Source organism: Contarinia nasturtii, unplaced genomic scaffold, assembly GCF_009176525.2.
Source record: "Contarinia nasturtii isolate CC-2019 unplaced genomic scaffold, AAFC_CNas_1.1 Cnas_scaffold_414, whole genome shotgun sequence".
NCBI lineage: Eukaryota > Metazoa > Arthropoda > Insecta > Diptera > Cecidomyiidae > Contarinia > Contarinia nasturtii.
In genome coordinates this window covers 1,846,409-1,865,817 of record NW_022197768.1, presented here as the reverse complement: position 1 = coordinate 1,865,817, position 19,409 = coordinate 1,846,409, and the positions used below count along the sequence as shown (strand labels likewise).

Genomic DNA, 19,409 nt, shown 5'->3' with positions numbered 1-19,409 from the left:
ATGATTTCAATTCATTGAGAGAGATTTGATTAGAAAATATTGGTGAGAAATTCTTACATTTTTTAGGTTCTCAATTTCAATTTTCGAACATTTATTGCAAAGACTTTCCGAACATATTGTATTTCTTTATATTAAATTAGTATGAAGTTGAAACATTGACATTTCTTTCTTATGCATTTGCCGTCTAAATAATAATAATAAATGTAATTTGTGTGATTCCTTAAATGCTATTCATCCAATAATGCTGTATTATATTTCACCGATCTGCTTAGTTCTGTGGCCGTAGCTTGTTTGGGTCATGATAATGCGAGGTCATCATCGTTGGATGTGGTGGCGGTGGAAAGCATCTAACGTGCTCGACATTTGAGCCTTCACTATCGTTGCTTTTCAGATATTTATTGAATATGGCAAATATTTGTGAATTCAACACTTGGAAACGTCGTATACGATCTACCATACGTTTTAGATTCTATTGATAAGAGACGAGAACATTTAAATCTTGGCCACGTATGGGAAGGTGAATATTTTCAAACTTACAATGCCTTTGACTGTGTCATCTTTTCCATCGACTCGCTGAACTCTCAAAATATGATAACAGAAATCCAATGCCTCAAACTTACGCTGCTGTCCCAACAATACAATCATAGCACAGCCCGCCCAATGCAATCCCTCGCCAAAAAGTTCTCTGTAATATTTCAATTTTAAGTTTATATTATTATTTAAATGAATAATCAAATCAGTAGAACAACGAAATGAAATCGGTTACATACTCGACTGTGTATTCACCGGCTCCAACTGGAATGCAATAAACAAATTGCAGTGCTGACCACAAACGATGGAATTCGGAACATTCGTCGATATGCATGACACCGTTGATTGGCAGCGGTCCCATCCAAACTGGATCATCCAGATAGCCTTTGATTCGGCCCAAAATCACTTCAAAAATGCTTAATCCACAACAGAGCCGTTCTCTGGTCAACAAGTCACCTTCGCGTGCAATTCGAGCTTGTTTCGCCGTTCCGAATTTTTCGACATTTGGAACAATTTGCAGTACAGCATACTTTGCCTCTAATCTTTTTTGTTTTGCTTCTGGTTTTTCACCCTCTGCAAATTTCATCGAAAAAAAATCACGGAAAATGTTTTTGTTTAAGTTTCATTTGATGCGAATGATTGTAAATTTATTTATGTTTAACAAACCTTTGCAAAATGGTCTTGGCAGAATATTTTGGAATGGAGCAGCATGTAATAAATCGCATACTTCCTCTTGTGATAACGCCTGTTCGATTAGTAAACAAAATATAATGCTGTTTCCAAATTCACGGAATAATTGAAACAGTTCAGTTCTTGCATCTGGATATTGCACAATATCGACTAAATGTGCTTGATAGTAGCTCAATACTCCCGGTGATCCATAATCGCATCGCGGTAATTTGCACGACTGAAACAAATTATGTTCGATTAGATTCCAATAATAATTATAATTTTCCTGGTAGACACAATGTGGTTTCACATCAGAAAATTCCTACCTTTGGCATAGCTGACATCAAAGTTTTTGTGAATTGTAGCAAGTTCCCTTGAATGAGCGGCTTAACAATGTCTTTTAATATGATTTCGATAACAACAGCAATGCCTTGATAGCCAAGCAATCGGCACATGGCGTGAAAATGTGGCGAACCAACGAAACCAGTGTATTGGCCATACTGTGCGGAGTAAGCGGCATTTAATTGTTTTGAGCCCCATAGATAATGATGTGCCATTTGTAATGGTTTGTCACGCTGCATTGCCTGTGCAAACGATATTTGCACTTTGCTTCGAACAAATCTGAATAAAGAGTAACAAATATAGATTTGGTAAAAATTAGAACACAGAAAACCATAAATCGATATCATGGTGTATAAATAGGTAAAACGCAAGCAGTACCTATTTGTTGCTGCATTGTAGCAATAGTTGGAAAGGAAGTCATAGTTAAGTTCAACGAATACATGCAGTGTAATTCGACCATATGGTGCAAGAACGTTATGATTCGATTCTTTCAACATACTTTCGAAATCATCGAGTGCAAGCCATTTGCTGAGCAATTTGTGGCATATGCGATTAACTTGAATTAGGCCTTCGAGTTCCTATATGGAAAAACAGGGAGTGAAGGAGAAAAGAATTAAAAACAGAAAAGTGTTTTATTATGAACCGCCTTAACGGCAAATAACTTACCACAACACCGGAAATGTCTGACGATTCAAAGCGGCTGATGGCAAGTTCCAAGCTCTTTTGCATATCGGCATTTATTCGTTGTGTAATTAATTTGTTCAAATCGATCGAGCGTCCGAGCAACTGAACGTGTCGTTGTTTGAGTAATGTTTCGTAGCGATTGTTTCGCGGATACGATTGAAAATTGAAACCGAGCACCTCACATTCAACGCGAAAACGTTTGTCCAAGAAAATGCTGCCGGCCAATTGTTTATAGTGCGTAAAAATTTGCTCGCTCAATTTAAATACAAATTGATCGAAACATAAATTAACTTCAGCCTCAACTTCGTCGTATAAAAATTGTTTGCGAAATACTGTAAGTGCATAATGTGCTGAATCGTTGTATAAATCAAGTGGATACAAAACAAATTCCATCATTGATGGTTCTTTCGTTCGTAAAATGTGATCGGTTAGAATCCACGGCATTGACATTTCAATTGGAAATTGAATACGTTTCTCCATCGTAATCAAATCACTGCATTCTTCATTGTGCTGATGACGAACCGTGCATTTGTTCACTTTGCGGCCCATGGTCATTTCAAGATAGAATTCACGATACCAAAGCTGTGATAAATCACAACATTTTTGCAATGTTTCACTGAAATTGAGCAAATAATTCCAATAGAATGATAATTTATGGAAATTATCAATTTGCAATAAACATGCACCGTCAATGTCTTTGCGCAGTGTTCGTTTACCGCCCGATTTGTCGGCAATCAATGATTCAAGCATGGTTCGTACCATATACAATTGCGTCGATGATGGGCCAACATTTAGGCGTGGCACATTTATTTTGAAGCCACCGTCTGGATCTTTTTTTCCTTTTAAAATCGGATCATCGGATGGTTCGAATCCTTTTGACCAATCCGCGCACGATTCTCGCACCGACATCAAAATACTTCGAATCAAATCTTTCTTATTTTTGATTGCCTTTCGAAATGGTTCGCGCAATACAAGCTGCACAAAATCTTGAAGTTCCGCATAAATGCTGCGTCGAATTGCTTCGCATAAAACGGTTTCAATGCGTGCCATCAATACTTGTAATCCTTTGATCATTGCGATCACTTCAATCAATGCAAACTTTTCTTCTTCCGTGTAATTGTATCGTGTGGCTCGTTCGTACTCTTCGGCTTCAACGGGACAGTCTTTGTTTTGATGATGATCGGTTGGATGCAATAATTTCCATGAATATAATTCAGTGACCACGCTGCTCCATTCGGACAATAATTGTAAACCGCGCAATGCCAAATCGGCCGTTATTCGATTTTCAGCATCGGTTGGATTGTCTTTTACCGTGGTCGTCACTTCATTTGTGTAACGTGCCAATTCCGAAATGTATTTGACATGATCGTCTCGAATTTGTGGCAAATGCACCATTAGATCAGCCTGTGGACTAATTGCTGTTGAACTCGATAGTGGCCATTTACTCGGATCAAAGTGTTTACTGCGTTTTATATAATTGAATGGTGCAATTTGCATGTCACCAAACAATGGAACCACTTCCAAATTCTTGAAAATGCGATCAATACGATCCAATCGTAGTTTTTTCTTTTGATCCAATTTATTGATGTTACACAAATCGCTGTCCATCAAAAACAAACCAAATCCCATCACTTTAACTAGCATATGCTTCTCTTCGGGTGTAATGTACATTTTTGTTTCAAACATATGCACACAAATGTTGACAACATCCGACAATAAGTCTTCGTAGCCCGGAATTTTTTCAAGTGTATCTTTAACTGTGTCACGAATCTTATTCTGTGTGGCCAAAAACATAGACAAATTTTGCGATTCTTGGAGTGTATGAGTGTCGGACATCACTTTCAAAAATTGAGCAGCACGACGATACGTACTGTAATCATTCTTAACGCTTGACTTCATATTCTTTAATTCATCCAATACGGCAAACATATTGATGAATTTTCCCAATGTCAACAGATAAGCCTCTGATACAAAATCTTTTCGTTTTTCTGTATGACATAAACGTTTTACTTCACCAGAAAATGCTTCAATCGCTTTACGCTATAAAACAAAAATAAATAAAATGTTGTCATTATAGTAGATAGCATACATTCGAAATATCCAAACCTGAAAATACATGAAATTTAGCAATTTATTGACTTCTGGTGCAAGAACTTCGACGGTCTTTTCATAGATTTCAACTCGATTCGGTTGTTCGTTCGATTTTGGTTGTGGAATTGCACGCGAGCAACATCTCCAAGTGTACAGCATAACGGCATGTTTTTGGCCTTCATCAAGTAACTCATTCTAGTAAAATAAAATGGGAAAATGTGCCGTTATTTGTTTTATAAACAAAATGCCGTTTTGTTTTAATTGAACACTGATGTCATTGGATGACTCAAGAATTTTGATTGTTTTTACATACCAATTGAGCATGTGTTGTGGCTTCTTCGATGTATTTAGCAATGCCGGTGACAAAACCATTTCTATCTTCAAAGTTTGTATCAAAATTGGCACGATAAACCGCTGAACATGGTTGTGCTTCGATGCATGGTTGTTCATCGGGTAATGGTAGCTCGTCCAATACCTCGACATTTGATAGTGCATCCGATAGTGTGATTTTCTCTGTCATTTTCGACTAATGAAACACAAAATAAACACAAACACACTCCACAATTTAGTAAAATTGCAACGACAACAATTATTAAAAATGAAGAGTTTCACATATCACGTAAATTGTATCACTTCTGAGATGTAAACAGAATGCACACGCATTAGGCGTGACGATTTATTGAATTTATTATTCTTTCAAACCAAATGCACACGGCACCAAAAAAAACTACTAGAGTGTGAACAAAACTGATTTCATTTTATGCATCACTATTTTAATCTCATCAAATTCAAAATATAATTCAAGAAAAATACATTAAATACATCTATATCGGTGAATGCGATATGAAACAGAGATAAACAATTCACTGCCAATTGGCTTCAATTGAAGCTAACCATTTTTTTTGTTGGTTGTGTGTATTGTAGAGTGCGGGTGCAATTTACATGTACAACAAAAATGTCGCTCGATTTTAATAAAAACGAAATAAATTTCTCTTCTCTTTGACACACAAATAAAACAATAACACTTACTTCCGGCGTAATGCTCACTAAATGAGCGAATTTTTATGGATTTTCTTCACAATTTCTAACTAATGCGATTGCACAAAAAATATTTATGCGGAGAATTGATTACACACCCATGAATGATATAAAATACTAATTTATTGTTGACACAACTAAGCAATGTCTAAAGACAGAACGATTTGCTCACGTACAACAACAACAGCACCGAACAGAGATGAGACATTTTTTTTTCTTAGCTTCTAACCAACTTCATGGCTATTTGATGGATTTGTGCACTGAATATGTATGTGTATCGCGATCGATGCGTGTGATAGTGTTTGTCTTGGCATTTTTGTATAATAAGTATGTGTGTGTGTATGTAGCAGATGCCAATGTTGACAAGAGTCTATAGAAAACAATAACGTGTCGCCGTTTCACTATGTGCTCCAGTATTAAATAAAATTTATTGGAAATTATATTAAATTAATCAAAGTATTTTCAATTCTTGTGTGTGGATAAATGATTTTTTTTTTCAAATTTTGACATACAACAAAAATGGATATCAAAACATTACATACGCTTGATACACAGCAACCGGCTGATTGTTTGGAATGGTGTACACATCCAGATTTTCCGCATCATTTTATTTGCGGTACATATCATTTGGAAGAGGGTGAAACTGATTTTTCGCAACCACCGACAAGTATGCAAACCATTGAATTTTCCCAATGCAATTTCAGCCAGAGCATGGCAGAAAAGTGAATGTTTTACTAATAATTTGTTTTACATTTTAGGACGAATCGGACGTATTTACTTATACAAATATGACATGTATTTGGATGATTTGGAGCTATTAGATACGATTGAAACGGCTGCCATTCTAGATGCAAAATGGCTCATAGTCTCGAATAAATGTCTATTGATTGCGGCTAGTGCACTCTCCGAAATACTTGTTTATGAATTAAAAAATGACGATCGATTGCATTTGGTCGATTCAATAAATCTGGCGTCGGATGGTGATGAAAATTTATTAACGCTTGCAATTGATGTACGTGGTAGTGTGGGCAGTGGATCTATGCATACGGAAAATTTAATAGCCAGTGATTCACGTGGCATGGTATCACTGTTAACCGTAAAACATAATAAAATTGTTAAGGAACGTACGTGGAAGGCACATTCATTTGAAGCATGGACATGTGCATTTGATAAATGGAATCCAAATGTTGTATACACCGGTGGCGATGATACATTTATGCATGTGTACGATATTCGAGCGCCCGACGTTCAACAAACAATAAAAAATAAATGTCACATAGCTGGCGTTACATCGTTTCTTAGCTTCTCGGAAAATTGCCTAATCACCGGTTCATATGATGAATACTTACGCATATTTGATACACGCAGTTGGCGTCAACCGGTCACCGATCTACAACTTTTCGGCGGTATTTGGCGCATTAAACCATCGAAATGCAATCGAAAACTTCTATTATGTGCATGCATGTACAAAAATTTTAGCGTTTGTCGAATAAATGATGATCACAATGAATTAAAATTGATTGCTGAATTTAATAAACATGAAAGCATCTGTTATGGAGCTGATTGGGCACCAAATCGATTATGCAACGGCGGTCAAGTCATGATTACATGCTCATTTTATGATAAAAAACTTTGCATTTCAAGTGTTCATGAATGATTTATAAAAACCAATTCAACAAATAAACAATACTACTTAAATACATAATAGTTTTTTTGGACTTTTCATTCATCATTTTTAGGGGTTTACTATAAAATAATATGAATTTTTTCATTCTAGTATATTTTTGGTTAAACGAAAATAACTGTTATATCTTTTGTTGAAAGGTTTTTTTTTGAACCATATATGGAAATTCGTCATTTTTCAAAACAATGCACAATTGAAATGTTGATTAATTCAACGACAATTATTTTATTCAAATTACACATTTAAAATATGTTTTTGTTTTTTCTTTCAAAATTTGTTTGAAATCGGATATTCTTTTATTCTCACTCGAAGAATACCACGGTGCACTTGTACGGTTTTACTTGTACTATCGTATATTGCACCACATACTCAGACAAGGAGAGTGAAATCATTGAAATGTCAAAAAATGTGCACAAAACATGGCGTGCTTAATGTGTTTTCCATAAAAAAATTCCCCATTCAATGCCAAACAAACTATAAACAAAATTGCGTTTCGTGAAAATTTAGCGAAGAATCATCTGTTATTATTTGACATCGGAAAAGATTCAAGTGACATTTTTTTATGCAATTTTCCAAATCATTTCTTCCAAAAAATTAAACGAAAAAAAAATGAGTGACACAATATTAAGTCGGCATAAAAACAAATAAAAACATGGGTGCGGTGTTCAATAAACCGAGCAACTCTAAGAAAACCATATTTTTGATTGAACGAAATACGTAAATCAATTTTCTTTCTCAATAAAACAACGTTTCATCCACGAAAACAGATGCATATGATAATGATGTTTATGACCAATGCATATAAAATCGTTTAGTTTGTTTGTTGGTGTTTTTATTTTATTAAATCTTTTAAATACATATATATTTATTCGGTTAAATGTCGGAGTTTAAAGAAGTTGACGACCGAAAATTTGGTCAGCAGTACGTATTGAATAGCAGTGATTTTAGCGGAAATAACATCGATGCGGAAGAATTGGCAAATGCATGTCGTCGACTTGGTATATCTGGACCATTAGAGCCATTATTGCGAGATCTCAAAAAGAAAAACGATAAATACGCAACACCATCATCGCCAGCAATTAGTAAAGACTACAATAAAGAATCACCCAGAAAGACATCACAACGCAAAGAGAAACGGACATCAAGCAATTGTAAAACAAGACATTCGCCGGAATTTCAACCGTTCGAACCATTCGATACAAGAAACGGCGGAGGCGGTGGCAGCGGTTGCGGTAGCGGTGGTTTTGGTAAAAATTCATATGGTAAAGAGTCATGGGGAAGAGATTCTGGTGCACGTGATCTATCGCCCGAACCAAATATGCATCGATTGCACGAGACATTGTCGGCTGAAAGTCAACCAATCGACACCGAAACGGGTGGCGGTACATCAGCAATGCTACATCTGGCCAGCAAAGTAAGAATATCTCTATTTTCTTTCGACATTTTGTTCCAATAATGCCCGACAAATTTAAATTGAAAATCAATACGTCCCAATTCAAAAATCATTTTCTTTTTGCCACACTGAAAGATAGAAGAAAGAACATATCCTTTCTTAAAGTGTTTATCATAATGAAACAAGGACACCCATAAATCTATGACATAATCATTTATCAAGGTTACTATTCAATCACAGTTAAAAAAGGAATTGCGCACACTCTTCATATATCCACATTTTAAAATGCAATTCCAATTTTGGATTCAAAATTGCACCTACGCTCGTAAGTTGCAGTTTTCATTTCTACTTTCTAAAATCGAAACAAGCGAACGAAAAACAAAAATCGCAATAATGTTACATTCAACCGTTTATTCGTTCGAAGCATTACATCGCAAAAGTATATTCGAAAAAATATAACATGCCATTGCAACGATATAACTGATAATCAACGAAAGCACAACGAAGCATATATTTTTTTCATTCATTTCTGGTCTATTGCTTTTGATTCCTGTGTATATAAACTATAATTGCTGTAAGAATAAATCCAAAACAACAACAAATTTGAGAATTTATTTGAATTATTTTTGTTTTCTGGTCTACGTTAAGTTACAAGTTGCGGCACTGTCAGCTCTCGAAACAGAAGTGGTTGAATTGTCGGAACGTCTAAAAATATCAGAACAACAACGTGATTTAATTCAAAAGAAATTAAATGAAGCGCTTGATGATAAGGAACGAACACAACGCCGATTGGAATCGATCGGTTCGGCACATGAAAGTCGCATCACTGAAATGCACTGTGTCATTGTTGAGCTGAATAAAAAACTGAAATTTCAACAAGAAAACGCCATTATTGAAGATCAAGAGCCGGACGGAAGTCGAAGTGGTAAGAGATTTTTAAAAACTCAACGCCAATTTGAATTTTAACGAATATTAAACTGTATTGTATAATCGAATGATTGTTTTTTTCTGCACTCGTCAGTTAGTGAATTAAGCTTTCAAGAAGGGTCTGTGTACAACTCAGAAATGGAATGCATCAACTATGAACAACAGTCCCAAACTGAGCCGCTCGATGTCAAATTAGAACAGGCTGAAGAAAAGACGGAAAGTCATTATTCAATGCCACAAATAGCTGCAAATGTTGGCGGCGGACAAGTACAGGTACAAACCCAAAACATTAATCAATATACGTTCGTTCTCGATTTAAAGCATTTCGTTTATACTATTCATATTTTCTACTCCTCTGACTTTTAGATACAAGCAATGCAAGAGGAGATTTTGTACTTACGAAGTCACATGGCATTGCTTCAATCGAAACTGGCATCAATACAGGATAATGTTGACAATGTTGATGTTGACAGCGGTGCCGGAAAGGGAAATGATTTTGAACATTTGCGCGTCTCACCAAATGCTCGATCGAATTATACAAGTGACGATTTATGTGAAACGGCCGAAATTTTCGATATATCACAACATCTAGATGAAACAGCGGCGGCGGCTGCAGTGATGAAAGCTCAAAAATACAAACATAAATTACAACAAAAATTAACCGTATCGCATGGACTGTGCGATAGTTTTTCATCGCTTAGTGGCAACCACACCAAGCAACGGGCATGTGAATCGATTCGATTGAATCACAAAAATGTCGATTCAAGCGACAACACAAATCACAAAGAAAACGAACAATGCACCGACGGTGCTGATGGTGATGCTAAAATTCAACGATTACAACGATGCATCGATCATTTGCGTGTACAAAATAATTTGCTGTCGTTGAATTTGGGCGATAGCAAAGCGCATTGTGAACATTTGTACTTACTTTGCGGTAAATATGAATCGAACGCAATTGCATTGAATCAGGCGTTGAATCTCAGTGATCGTACAATTGAAGCATATGACGTAATGTTGGCTTTATTAGAGAGTAAATTAGCAATTTTGGAGCATGCTCATTCAGCGATTGAAAATCGTAAGGCAGCCGAATCAGTTGCAAAACGTTTGATGGTCCGTTTAGAGAATGATAAAAATAATCAAGGTAATAGCCTGGGACCGTGGCAAGATGCCGCCAGCGTAATGTATGGCAGCGGCGGTGGTAGCAATAATGATCATAACGCATGGACCGATGAAGATGATCAAAAATTACGTGATCAAATGTCAAAGTTAAAAGGACAACGGGCTGCCGTACAGAATACGGTCGTAAATTTGGAATCGCCGTACAAAGATTATGATGCGATAATGACAAATAGTCAAAAAATGAATGATCATATCCAATGTAATCGAAAATCAGAAATTGAAATGGCCGTTCTCATGGAGGAATTAATGGGCGTTCGCGAAAATTTTAACGATATGAAATATCGTGCCGAACAATCGGAACGTGAAAAAAATTTAGCGCTTGAAGCCTTAATACATTTGCAAGCGCAATTGGCCGATTCAGAAGCATTGCTTGCCATATCGAATAAGGAACGTGGCGCATCATATACAGATGCCGAGCATACGGCTGGCATTGAATTGGAATTGGTTGAAGCATTGGCACGTGAATCACGATTGAAAGCAAGACTTCAAGCATTGGCCAGTTCATTGGAAACAGCAACTAAATCATCGGAAGAAAAGTATGCATCGACTGTGGCTGAACTCAGACAAGCCAATTTGTAAGTACGCCATGTTTATGAAAAAAATGAACATTTTTGCCTCTTTTGCATCGTTTGGTATTTATTTTTTTGTTTATTTTTAAACTTGTCTCTATAGGTCTCTCACGCAAAGTCTGGACCGTTGCAAGCGAAAATATCAAGCTCGTCTCAAACGAATGGAGCAACACCTGAAAGAATTATCATTAAAACGAGATGCAGAAAGTGGTGAAAAGATACTTGTGCCAGAAACCACGCTGTAGACGCATCTCATAATTGATTATTATTAATAATTTTTCATTTTGGACTTGAAATTCGTATCAATAACAATTATCTATTTTTGGGCTCGCTTATATATAGAACAAAGGAAAATGATAATGTCAATTTTGAAGAACATTATATTTTCGATGAACGAAATGTTTATCATTTCTTTTTTCGAAAAATTTACAATCGCTAGATATATTTGCAAATGGAAATGTAAGAAAAAACCGAATGTGTATGTGTATGTTGCAGCTTATGCATTTAATAGCAATTTGGCTTTAATTGAAGGTTCACTATTTTACATACTTATGTAAGGCTTAAATTGTTATCACATTAATATCAGGAAATGAAACCAAAAGCAAACAAAACACGAGAAAAACAGACCCACAGACAGATACGAAGAGAAATAGACCAACCAGACAAACGAACATTCATAGATTAAAGAAAATCAATTAAACTATCGTAGACATTGTTAACACAAACGTATATGCGCAATTCATACCGCCGATAAATCTAATTTATTGAAGATTTTTTTTTGTTCCTTTCCATGTGTATTACATACCGTTATATTTGGTCTTTTTTTTTTGTTTTAACATTGTTTTTTTTTATTTTGACTAATATTAACATTGCCATAGTGAAATGCACGAATTCAATTAGCTTACCAGCTGAGTGTTTGCCTTTTTTAGATACGAACTATTAAGAGAGTTTGATATTTTTTCTGCATTTTTTATTTTTAAATAATTAGAGATATAATATATATATAATTGTAACTATGAATGAATCCCATGGGACTGCTGAATATTTTGCTAATAGCTAATTGTTGCCAAATGAAATGGTAAATTGTCGCTAAATTATCGAATATATTGAACAATTATAAGCCACATTCTCCATTAACAAATCTGGTTACACATGTAAAGCAAATCAACTGAAGATGAATGATTCTCATTGTATTTTGAGCGATTTCAGTGAAATCGTGAGCATATTTTAAGTTTTAATTTATTGTATTAGTGAAACAATCGTCGTATCTCTCTCGTTTCCAAATGCATTTGCAATGGCCATAAAGAGAAAAAAAAGAAAATGATGAAAAAGAAAGGAACGATCGTTTTTCCTTTTCAATTTATGTTATATATGTTATGATTATATTTATCTGTTATTTCACCAAGTCATGTCACTTATAAAACACTAGACAATTGAGATTAGTGAATTTTTTGCAATAAATTTAATTGAATGTGTATTGATTTTTTCATCAAGGATGCAGAAAACAAAATCATTTGCAATATGTATTTAAAGAAGAACAGCAAGTCGAATAAATAAAGAACAATGCTTCGTACAATGTCGAAATTTATGGCAATTTTTCCTTTCACATTTATCTGTCTTAGAAAAATACGCTGACCGATTGCATCCGAATATACGTAGCGTCCCACATTGTTTTTAAATTTTAGATGCGATTTGTTACTTGATATGCCATATTTTACTGAATTTTAATGATTTTTGATTAAAATTTCCTTTTTATTGTTTTTTTAAGAACTTGTTTCGATTTTTTTTTTTTACTTTATTAACAACTCCGCTGAAACTGCTCCTTTCAAGAAATTCATTTTCTCTTCCTAACCTCATATTTTTTTTCAATTTGTTTTTAATACAGGTGCAGATCTAAAAAATAATTTCGCATTCAAAAAAGGCGTTGTGTTTCGATTTCGGTTTATATTCAAATCTACAACCATCATGACTGAGAGATGCCATGTTGTAAAAACGCCATCTGGTAACGTGTGCGAATTGTGGTTGAAAACAACCGATATCAAAATTTAGTCAAGACAGAATCCAACAATTCTGTCTTTGTAATTACATACATTGATAACCACGTCAACAGATGACGCATTATTCTGCGACTTTTTTCTCGCCTATATTAATATACAGGGACTCATAGTGGTTGCAAATCTAATCATATTATTATTTTAACTATTTAACATATATCATGTTTCTAATTTTAAAATACCAATATAAAAGAAATCCTCTCGGAATTAGTGATGCTTGGAGTTTGGATTTACTTGGAAATTCAAAAACATTATTTCTTTGGCTGAATAGTAAACATTTTAGAAGTAAAGTGAGACCAAGAAACCGAAAATGACTAATTTTTGCATGTAGGTGATCATTTAACGAAATTCATCATATGATATTCAGGGCAAGTCAACAGTTCCGTTTATGTACAAATATCCCAGTAATCATCAGTATATTTCAGACACCGACACAGGAATATCAATTATTCAACAATGAATTCGATCAAAATCTTCCTCTTCTTCTGTGTGGCTCTTGCGGTAAGTTTAAAAGGTGGTCGTTCGTTATACATATCGAAATGATATGAAAAATATAAAATATTCCTTAAACCCTCAATTTTTTATTCAATTTTATTTTAACACCTTAATTGAACGATTTTTTATAAATTTGTATTTGCTGTACCTTTAAATGTCATAATAATTTCGCCACCAGCTCTGAAGATGAATTAGATGTTGATTCAACCAATAATATTGATAATGAAAATTGGCAGTCCACGATTGGCAGTCCTATGCCAACCAGTTCCCATCAGTTTGACAAGAAAACTGCCAAAAAGTTGGAAAAACATGAGACCAAGGTCTTAAAGGGGTGCACAAACCGACTGAAAAAATCCAAGAAAAACCAAGAAGAAGCTATAAAAAAAAACTGGCAAAAAGAAGCAGCCAAAGAAATAATGTTATTTTGAAGATAGAATCATGATAGATGTTAAATCGTTTTTTCTCAATAAAATAATGAAATTAAGAAACACAAGACGTTTTTGAATGCGAAATTATTTATAGGTCCACACCTGTTTTAAAACAAAATTAGGTTATTAAAGAGAAAATGAATTGTTTTCTTTCAGATAAAATTTGAGAAATTTACACGTGTCAAATATATATACATATAAAAGCACAAGCATCTATCAATGATAACTAGTGTTCAGTAAGAGATCTTATAACGGACAATGGAGCAATTTTTATTTCTAACATCTTTATCGATCTTCATATTAAATTTAAGTGTAAGAAATTATTAAAAATAAAAAATTTACATTGCTCGGAAATAATCATAAATAAAAAGTTAATTAAAAATCTAACTTTCAATGGGCTTCTTGTTAATGATAAGAATTCAGAGAGAATCAGACAATATATTGAACTAACTGGTCAGTTGAGCTGAAAGTACGTTAGCTAGCTAAATGGACTAAAACAATAGAAGTTATTGTTATAATGAACAATCACTTCTATTAAAACAAGAAAAGTGATTCATCATTAAAACAATAAAGTCTATTGTTTTAGCCCATTTAGCTGGCTAACGTACTGTCAGCTCAACTGACTAGTTAATTCAATATATTGTCTGGAGAGAATGGATTGTAGCTACAGCTATAAAATTTAATCACTATTTTTTTTTAATATTCACATGGTATTTACAATGTTTTAAAATTAGATTTTATATTTTGTTTTAATTTCAGGGAGCTTACGGTCAAACCACGTACGCAGAAATACTTACAACATTTCAAGCAAAATCCACTCTTGATGTATTGCCATTGTTTACTTTGTGTAAACAAGAGATTGTTCCTAAAGTCACTTTAGCACTAGATGCAGTGTTCAAAATCAACTTACATACTGAAATTGATCCCAGCTCAAGAAATGAAAGAATCAATGACCTTATTAGAAATCAAGTATCAATGAACATTTTAATTGACGCAATAAAGGGACTTATGCCACAGACAACTGCTTATATGGCCGTACCGCTTGAAATCAATTCATTATACCAGGATTGGCAACAAACGATGTTTACTCAGGAGCAATTTCAGCGAATTATTAATCAATTGAGTGTGGTTCGAAATATACAACGAAATATGGGCAATGCATTTGTAATAGAAATGAACGAAATTGCGAAGAAAGTAAAACAATTTAAAACAAATTCAAGGCAAATTCTTGCACAATGGAAGATTCGTGAAGAAACTACACTAGGACCTGCCTTAGATTCTTATATTGCACAAGAAAACGAAATTTTAGAACATCTTGAGAAAGGTATGTCAATTTTTTATGTCGTATTTTCATAAGAACAACACATTTTTACTTTTTCTTCAAAACCAATTCCGAATTTATCTTTAGGGAAAAGAGTCATGACAGACTACATTGAGCGACGTAACTTGTGGATAAAGTTTCTAATGGGTGTAGACACAGCCGTCTAGAGGTTATATATCAATAAAACCAACACAAAAGTTAATTTATTCAAAGAAAAGTTATGAATTTCCATATAACTTTGGAAACACAGCGATTTTTCGTGCTAAAATTCGACATTTTTCACGAATTATCGTATAGTTTTCACTTTTATTTATTGTTCATAACATTCTTTTGAATATTTTTTTCAATTCAACATTTTCATTACTTATTTTTGTATGTGATATGATGATATTGGAAAATAAAATAGCTCAAAAATTAATACAGCCTCAATATTTTATATTGACTTTATTGGAAGCACAATTCCACAGTAAATTTTGCTCCAAAAAGAATTTTGAACAAAAATAAACATTTTCTCATCATCTTTGTTATTCGAATGAATGATTTATTTCGAGACCATCGTTCTCATGGCCATGAGCGGTATCTGGTGATTTTGGTTTGTTATTGCTTTCACTACTCAATGTTTTTTGGGCCCACGGTTGTACTTCACCAGTTGCCCACATCCAATAAATAACACAGCCAAACAAATATACTCCAGCCGAAATCATGAAAACAATTTGCCATTCATCCCTTGACTGAAAAGGCAGAGTATGGAAAAATTAATAACTACTTCTTTTTACATAATTCAATAAATTCCAAACATAACATACTGAATTCACAACAATGAAACCGGTCAAGGCTGGAGACACGATCCCAGGAATTGTGCCGAACGTATTTGAAATGCCCATGAGGACACTAGCATATTGTGGTGCTATGTCCAGATGATTAACGCTGAAAAATTCAATGTGAAAAGAGATGCACGTTTCAACATGATGAATAACTTACGAAAAACCGCACATAGCAAATGCACCCAGTCCAATGGCTGCTATAATACATGCAATCGTTCCAGTTGGACTCATCAAATATGCTGCTAACATCAAGAAAACTGTTTGAGCCAAAAATCCTAATCGATTCAAAAAATGTATGAACATGTTACAAAATTTATTTTCACCGAATAGAATAATCGAATAGTGCTTGCGCTCAAATGCTGACCCCCACAGTTGAAATATCGCCGCACTTGTGTAGTTGTTAAATAACCCTTGACTTGGCACATATCTGCTAAATATCCAGCAATAGTGAGTAAAAATCCCATCGCCAAATATGGTGCGGCAGCTAGAAAACCAGCCTTTTCTAATTCATAGCCCAATGTATCTGCAAAGCGAGCGAGGAATTGTTGAGTTGATGAAATTCAGTATATCATTATAAAAAACATAACAAACCTTTAAGAAAGCTTGGCAATTGTGTTAACATTGTGTAAAACCCCCAACATTCGGCAAAATGTGAAGCACTGATTGCATATACCGCTTTCGATGTGAATATATCCTTCCACGGATGTTTATTACTTCTGCTTGTATTTGAGCCCAAACTTTCTTGAATGTAACGCAATTCATCTTTTGATATGTATTTATCCTTATCCGGACTTTCACGAACAATAATAATCCATAGCACGTACCAGGCACATCCAATCGCCCCTAAAATTAAAATTAAATGATTTCAATGGGGGAAACTACTGCTTCGCTTGGAAAAGCTCTTTACCGAACACGTAGAAACAACTCTCCCATCCAAATTGATTCGCAAGAATTCCACTAGCTGGCATCGAAATAACCGTTCCAGCATAGGTTCCAGCAAAACCGATCGTTGCCATTCGAGATCGTTCAAATGGTGGTGCCCAATGTGACAAAACCGCATGCATACATGGGAATGTAACGCCCTAAAAAACGCAATTGGATGGATCAACATTTATCGATGGCACCTTAGATGTTTGTTTACCTCAAAAATGCCTTCAATTAATCTCACTGAAATTAAGGCACCAACACCAGCCTTGGCTGCCAGTGGTGTAAGCAGTGTTAGAACGGATGTCACAAAGACACCAATACCAAATACCTGAAAAATTGACAATCATGAAATAGTTTGGTCTGAATTTGGTTCGATTTGAATGGCAAATGAATTAACCAATGATATCGGAATTGTTATTTACCAGATTTCCGCCAAATTTTGAACCAAGCAAACCACCAAAAATTTGAGTCATAATGTAACCCCAGAAGAACGAACTCAAAATTAATCCACGATCTTTTGAATCCCATGAAAACTCTTGCTCCTTCAAGAAAAACATTAAATTTTCATTTGTTTACTTTTTTTAGTGTGTTTTCAACAAACCGTTTATCATGACGACGTGATTGCTTTATGATCGTCATTCATTTTAATACTTACATATCCAATGGTTCCGTTTGGATAGTAAACGGTTCGGTTTTCTGTCATTGCAACGATGCCAACGCTTAAATTAACTCGCAATGAATACACATTGAAAAGGCCTAGAAACGCCATCAACACGACGATATATCGCCGTTTTTGCCAAAGTTTCCATGATAACGGCACAATTTCGGGTACAATCCCGCTGTAAAATGAAAAAGACATTTAGACTGAATGAGTTCAACCATGATTCACAATCGTTTATTAGCCGAGTCAGGTGGATTTTTATGTATTTACCCCATAATATTACTCTGTTCAGCACTTTCTCTGTCGACTTTTTGATCTACTACCATTGTAAAAATTTAAATGAACGCCAGACGGTTTACGCTTTAATAGATCCAATTTACAAACGATTCTTATCACAGATTTTTTTTTTATGGTTATCACATATCAATGGCTAGACTATTCCATCCATACAAATTCATTAAAATTGAGTTCAATTTCAAAAGACAACTCAATGACGTCAGTGTAAGATATAATATTGACTACATGCGATGATGATGACGCATGGTGAAGTAGCCAACTGAATTCATGAACATTTTAAATAACAAAATTAGCGATGAAATCTAGTGAAAAATAATCTTAATTATACTCGTGTGCAAAAAAAGTGACTGACTATTTTGGGTTTAACCGTTTGTTAACTTCAATCAACTGCAACAGCTAACTATATAGTTGAGAATAATCATAGTCATCCGATAGTCAAAAAGTCTCAAAATAATCGCCAAAAATGTTGAATTTAGCTATCTATAGTCACTTACAGTCAATAGTAACCTAGTCACTCTTTTTCCATTCGCGTTAGTATAGTATATTTATTTTCTCTTATGGAAATTGTTTTTTTGGTATGCAGTTTCTTTTTCTATAGCATAGTTTTAAAGGTTGAAATTTATGAAAAGTTATTCCCGAGTTTAAAACAAAAACACTTACATTTTTCTAATGAGCACTGAATAAATGAAATTGATCAAGAGTTTATTGTTGATTTCACGTTTATTATTTTGGTCAGAAAATATCATTTGCAAATGAGAAGTTTTTCTTACACTTTTTATGTATAAAACACAATTTATCCACAGAAAATATTGCGACAACAAAGTATCGCGACAAAAACCAATATGGGAAAAGCTTTTCTGCAGCAGATCAAATTTATTTATATGTTGAGAAACACGCGATGTTATTATAAATGAAAGCATTTAATTGACTAAATTATCATTATTATCACTGTTTGCACATCATAAACAAAAGAGAAAAGTACACAAAGAAAGTCTTACCTCTTAGACACTGCAGCGCAAATTTTCAAGCCGTATTTCTATTTGTAGAATCAAGAATGATTTCGTGCTTACAGTGGCATAGACTGCCACGTATTATATTTTATTTTGATTGATTTTAAAATTGAAACTCATCATATGGTTGCATTCGTGCATATCGTTTTGTGTTTTAATGACTCATACATTCATTACTCTAATCAATAATAATAGTATTTCAATTGTTATTATTATATGATAAAATCTTCTGTTTAAAATTGCAATTAATCAAGGCTGACTTTTTGCTATTGGAAGAGAAAA

General features: G+C 34.3%; 5 protein-coding genes across 10 annotated transcripts; 3 read left to right on the top strand and 2 right to left on the bottom strand.

The window, feature by feature from the left end:
* Positions 1–67: 67 nt before the first annotated feature.
* Positions 68–5,537, bottom strand: LOC116338465 (cytoplasmic FMR1-interacting protein). Its single transcript, XM_031763740.1, has 10 exons — positions 5,347–5,537; positions 4,631–4,843; positions 4,333–4,512; positions 2,209–4,266; positions 1,921–2,120; positions 1,527–1,821; positions 1,198–1,438; positions 771–1,104; positions 538–685; positions 68–469 (listed from the first exon to the last, which is right to left on the bottom strand). The coding sequence occupies exons 2-10, from the start codon at positions 4,835–4,837 to the stop codon at positions 269–271; spliced, it is 3,864 nt and encodes a 1,287-aa protein (XP_031619600.1). The 5' UTR covers positions 4,838–4,843; positions 5,347–5,537; the 3' UTR covers positions 68–268.
* A 177-nt stretch (positions 5,538–5,714) lies between these two features.
* LOC116338466 (diphthine methyltransferase) lies at positions 5,715–7,062 on the top strand. The gene is made up of 2 exons (XM_031763741.1): positions 5,715–6,022; positions 6,114–7,062. Exons 1-2 carry the CDS (start codon positions 5,875–5,877, stop codon positions 7,010–7,012), a joined length of 1,047 nt encoding a protein of 348 aa, XP_031619601.1. The 5' UTR covers positions 5,715–5,874; the 3' UTR covers positions 7,013–7,062.
* A 381-nt stretch (positions 7,063–7,443) lies between these two features.
* LOC116338758 (colorectal mutant cancer protein) lies at positions 7,444–12,694 on the top strand. The gene is made up of 5 exons (XM_031764213.1): positions 7,444–8,453; positions 9,081–9,357; positions 9,454–9,632; positions 9,726–11,116; positions 11,214–12,694. The coding sequence occupies exons 1-5, from the start codon at positions 7,917–7,919 to the stop codon at positions 11,353–11,355; spliced, it is 2,526 nt and encodes an 841-aa protein (XP_031620073.1). The 5' UTR covers positions 7,444–7,916; the 3' UTR covers positions 11,356–12,694.
* Positions 12,695–14,285: 1,591 nt separating this feature from the next.
* On the top strand, positions 14,286–15,837 carry LOC116338859. Its single transcript, XM_031764377.1, has 3 exons — positions 14,286–14,399; positions 14,847–15,411; positions 15,496–15,837. The coding sequence occupies exons 1-3, from the start codon at positions 14,346–14,348 to the stop codon at positions 15,573–15,575; spliced, it is 699 nt and encodes a 232-aa protein (XP_031620237.1). The 5' UTR covers positions 14,286–14,345; the 3' UTR covers positions 15,576–15,837.
* Positions 15,823–19,191, bottom strand: LOC116338858 (vesicular glutamate transporter 1-like). 6 transcript variants are annotated; one of them, XM_031764372.1, is made up of 12 exons: positions 18,778–18,894; positions 18,470–18,709; positions 18,091–18,376; positions 17,815–17,998; positions 17,582–17,701; positions 17,374–17,487; positions 17,140–17,314; positions 16,824–17,075; positions 16,597–16,755; positions 16,390–16,507; positions 16,215–16,335; positions 15,823–16,139 (listed from the first exon to the last, which is right to left on the bottom strand). In XM_031764372.1, exons 3-12 carry the CDS (start codon positions 18,144–18,146, stop codon positions 15,933–15,935), a joined length of 1,506 nt encoding a protein of 501 aa, XP_031620232.1. In that variant the 5' UTR covers positions 18,147–18,376; positions 18,470–18,709; positions 18,778–18,894; the 3' UTR covers positions 15,823–15,932. The 6 variants fall into 6 exon arrangements, with proteins under 6 accessions (XP_031620232.1, XP_031620233.1, XP_031620235.1 ...); XM_031764373.1 differs by having other exon boundaries at positions 18,091–18,419; positions 18,485–18,709; XM_031764375.1 differs by lacking the exons at positions 18,470–18,709; positions 18,778–18,894 and adding an exon at positions 19,116–19,191.
* Positions 19,192–19,409: the final 218 nt, after the last annotated feature.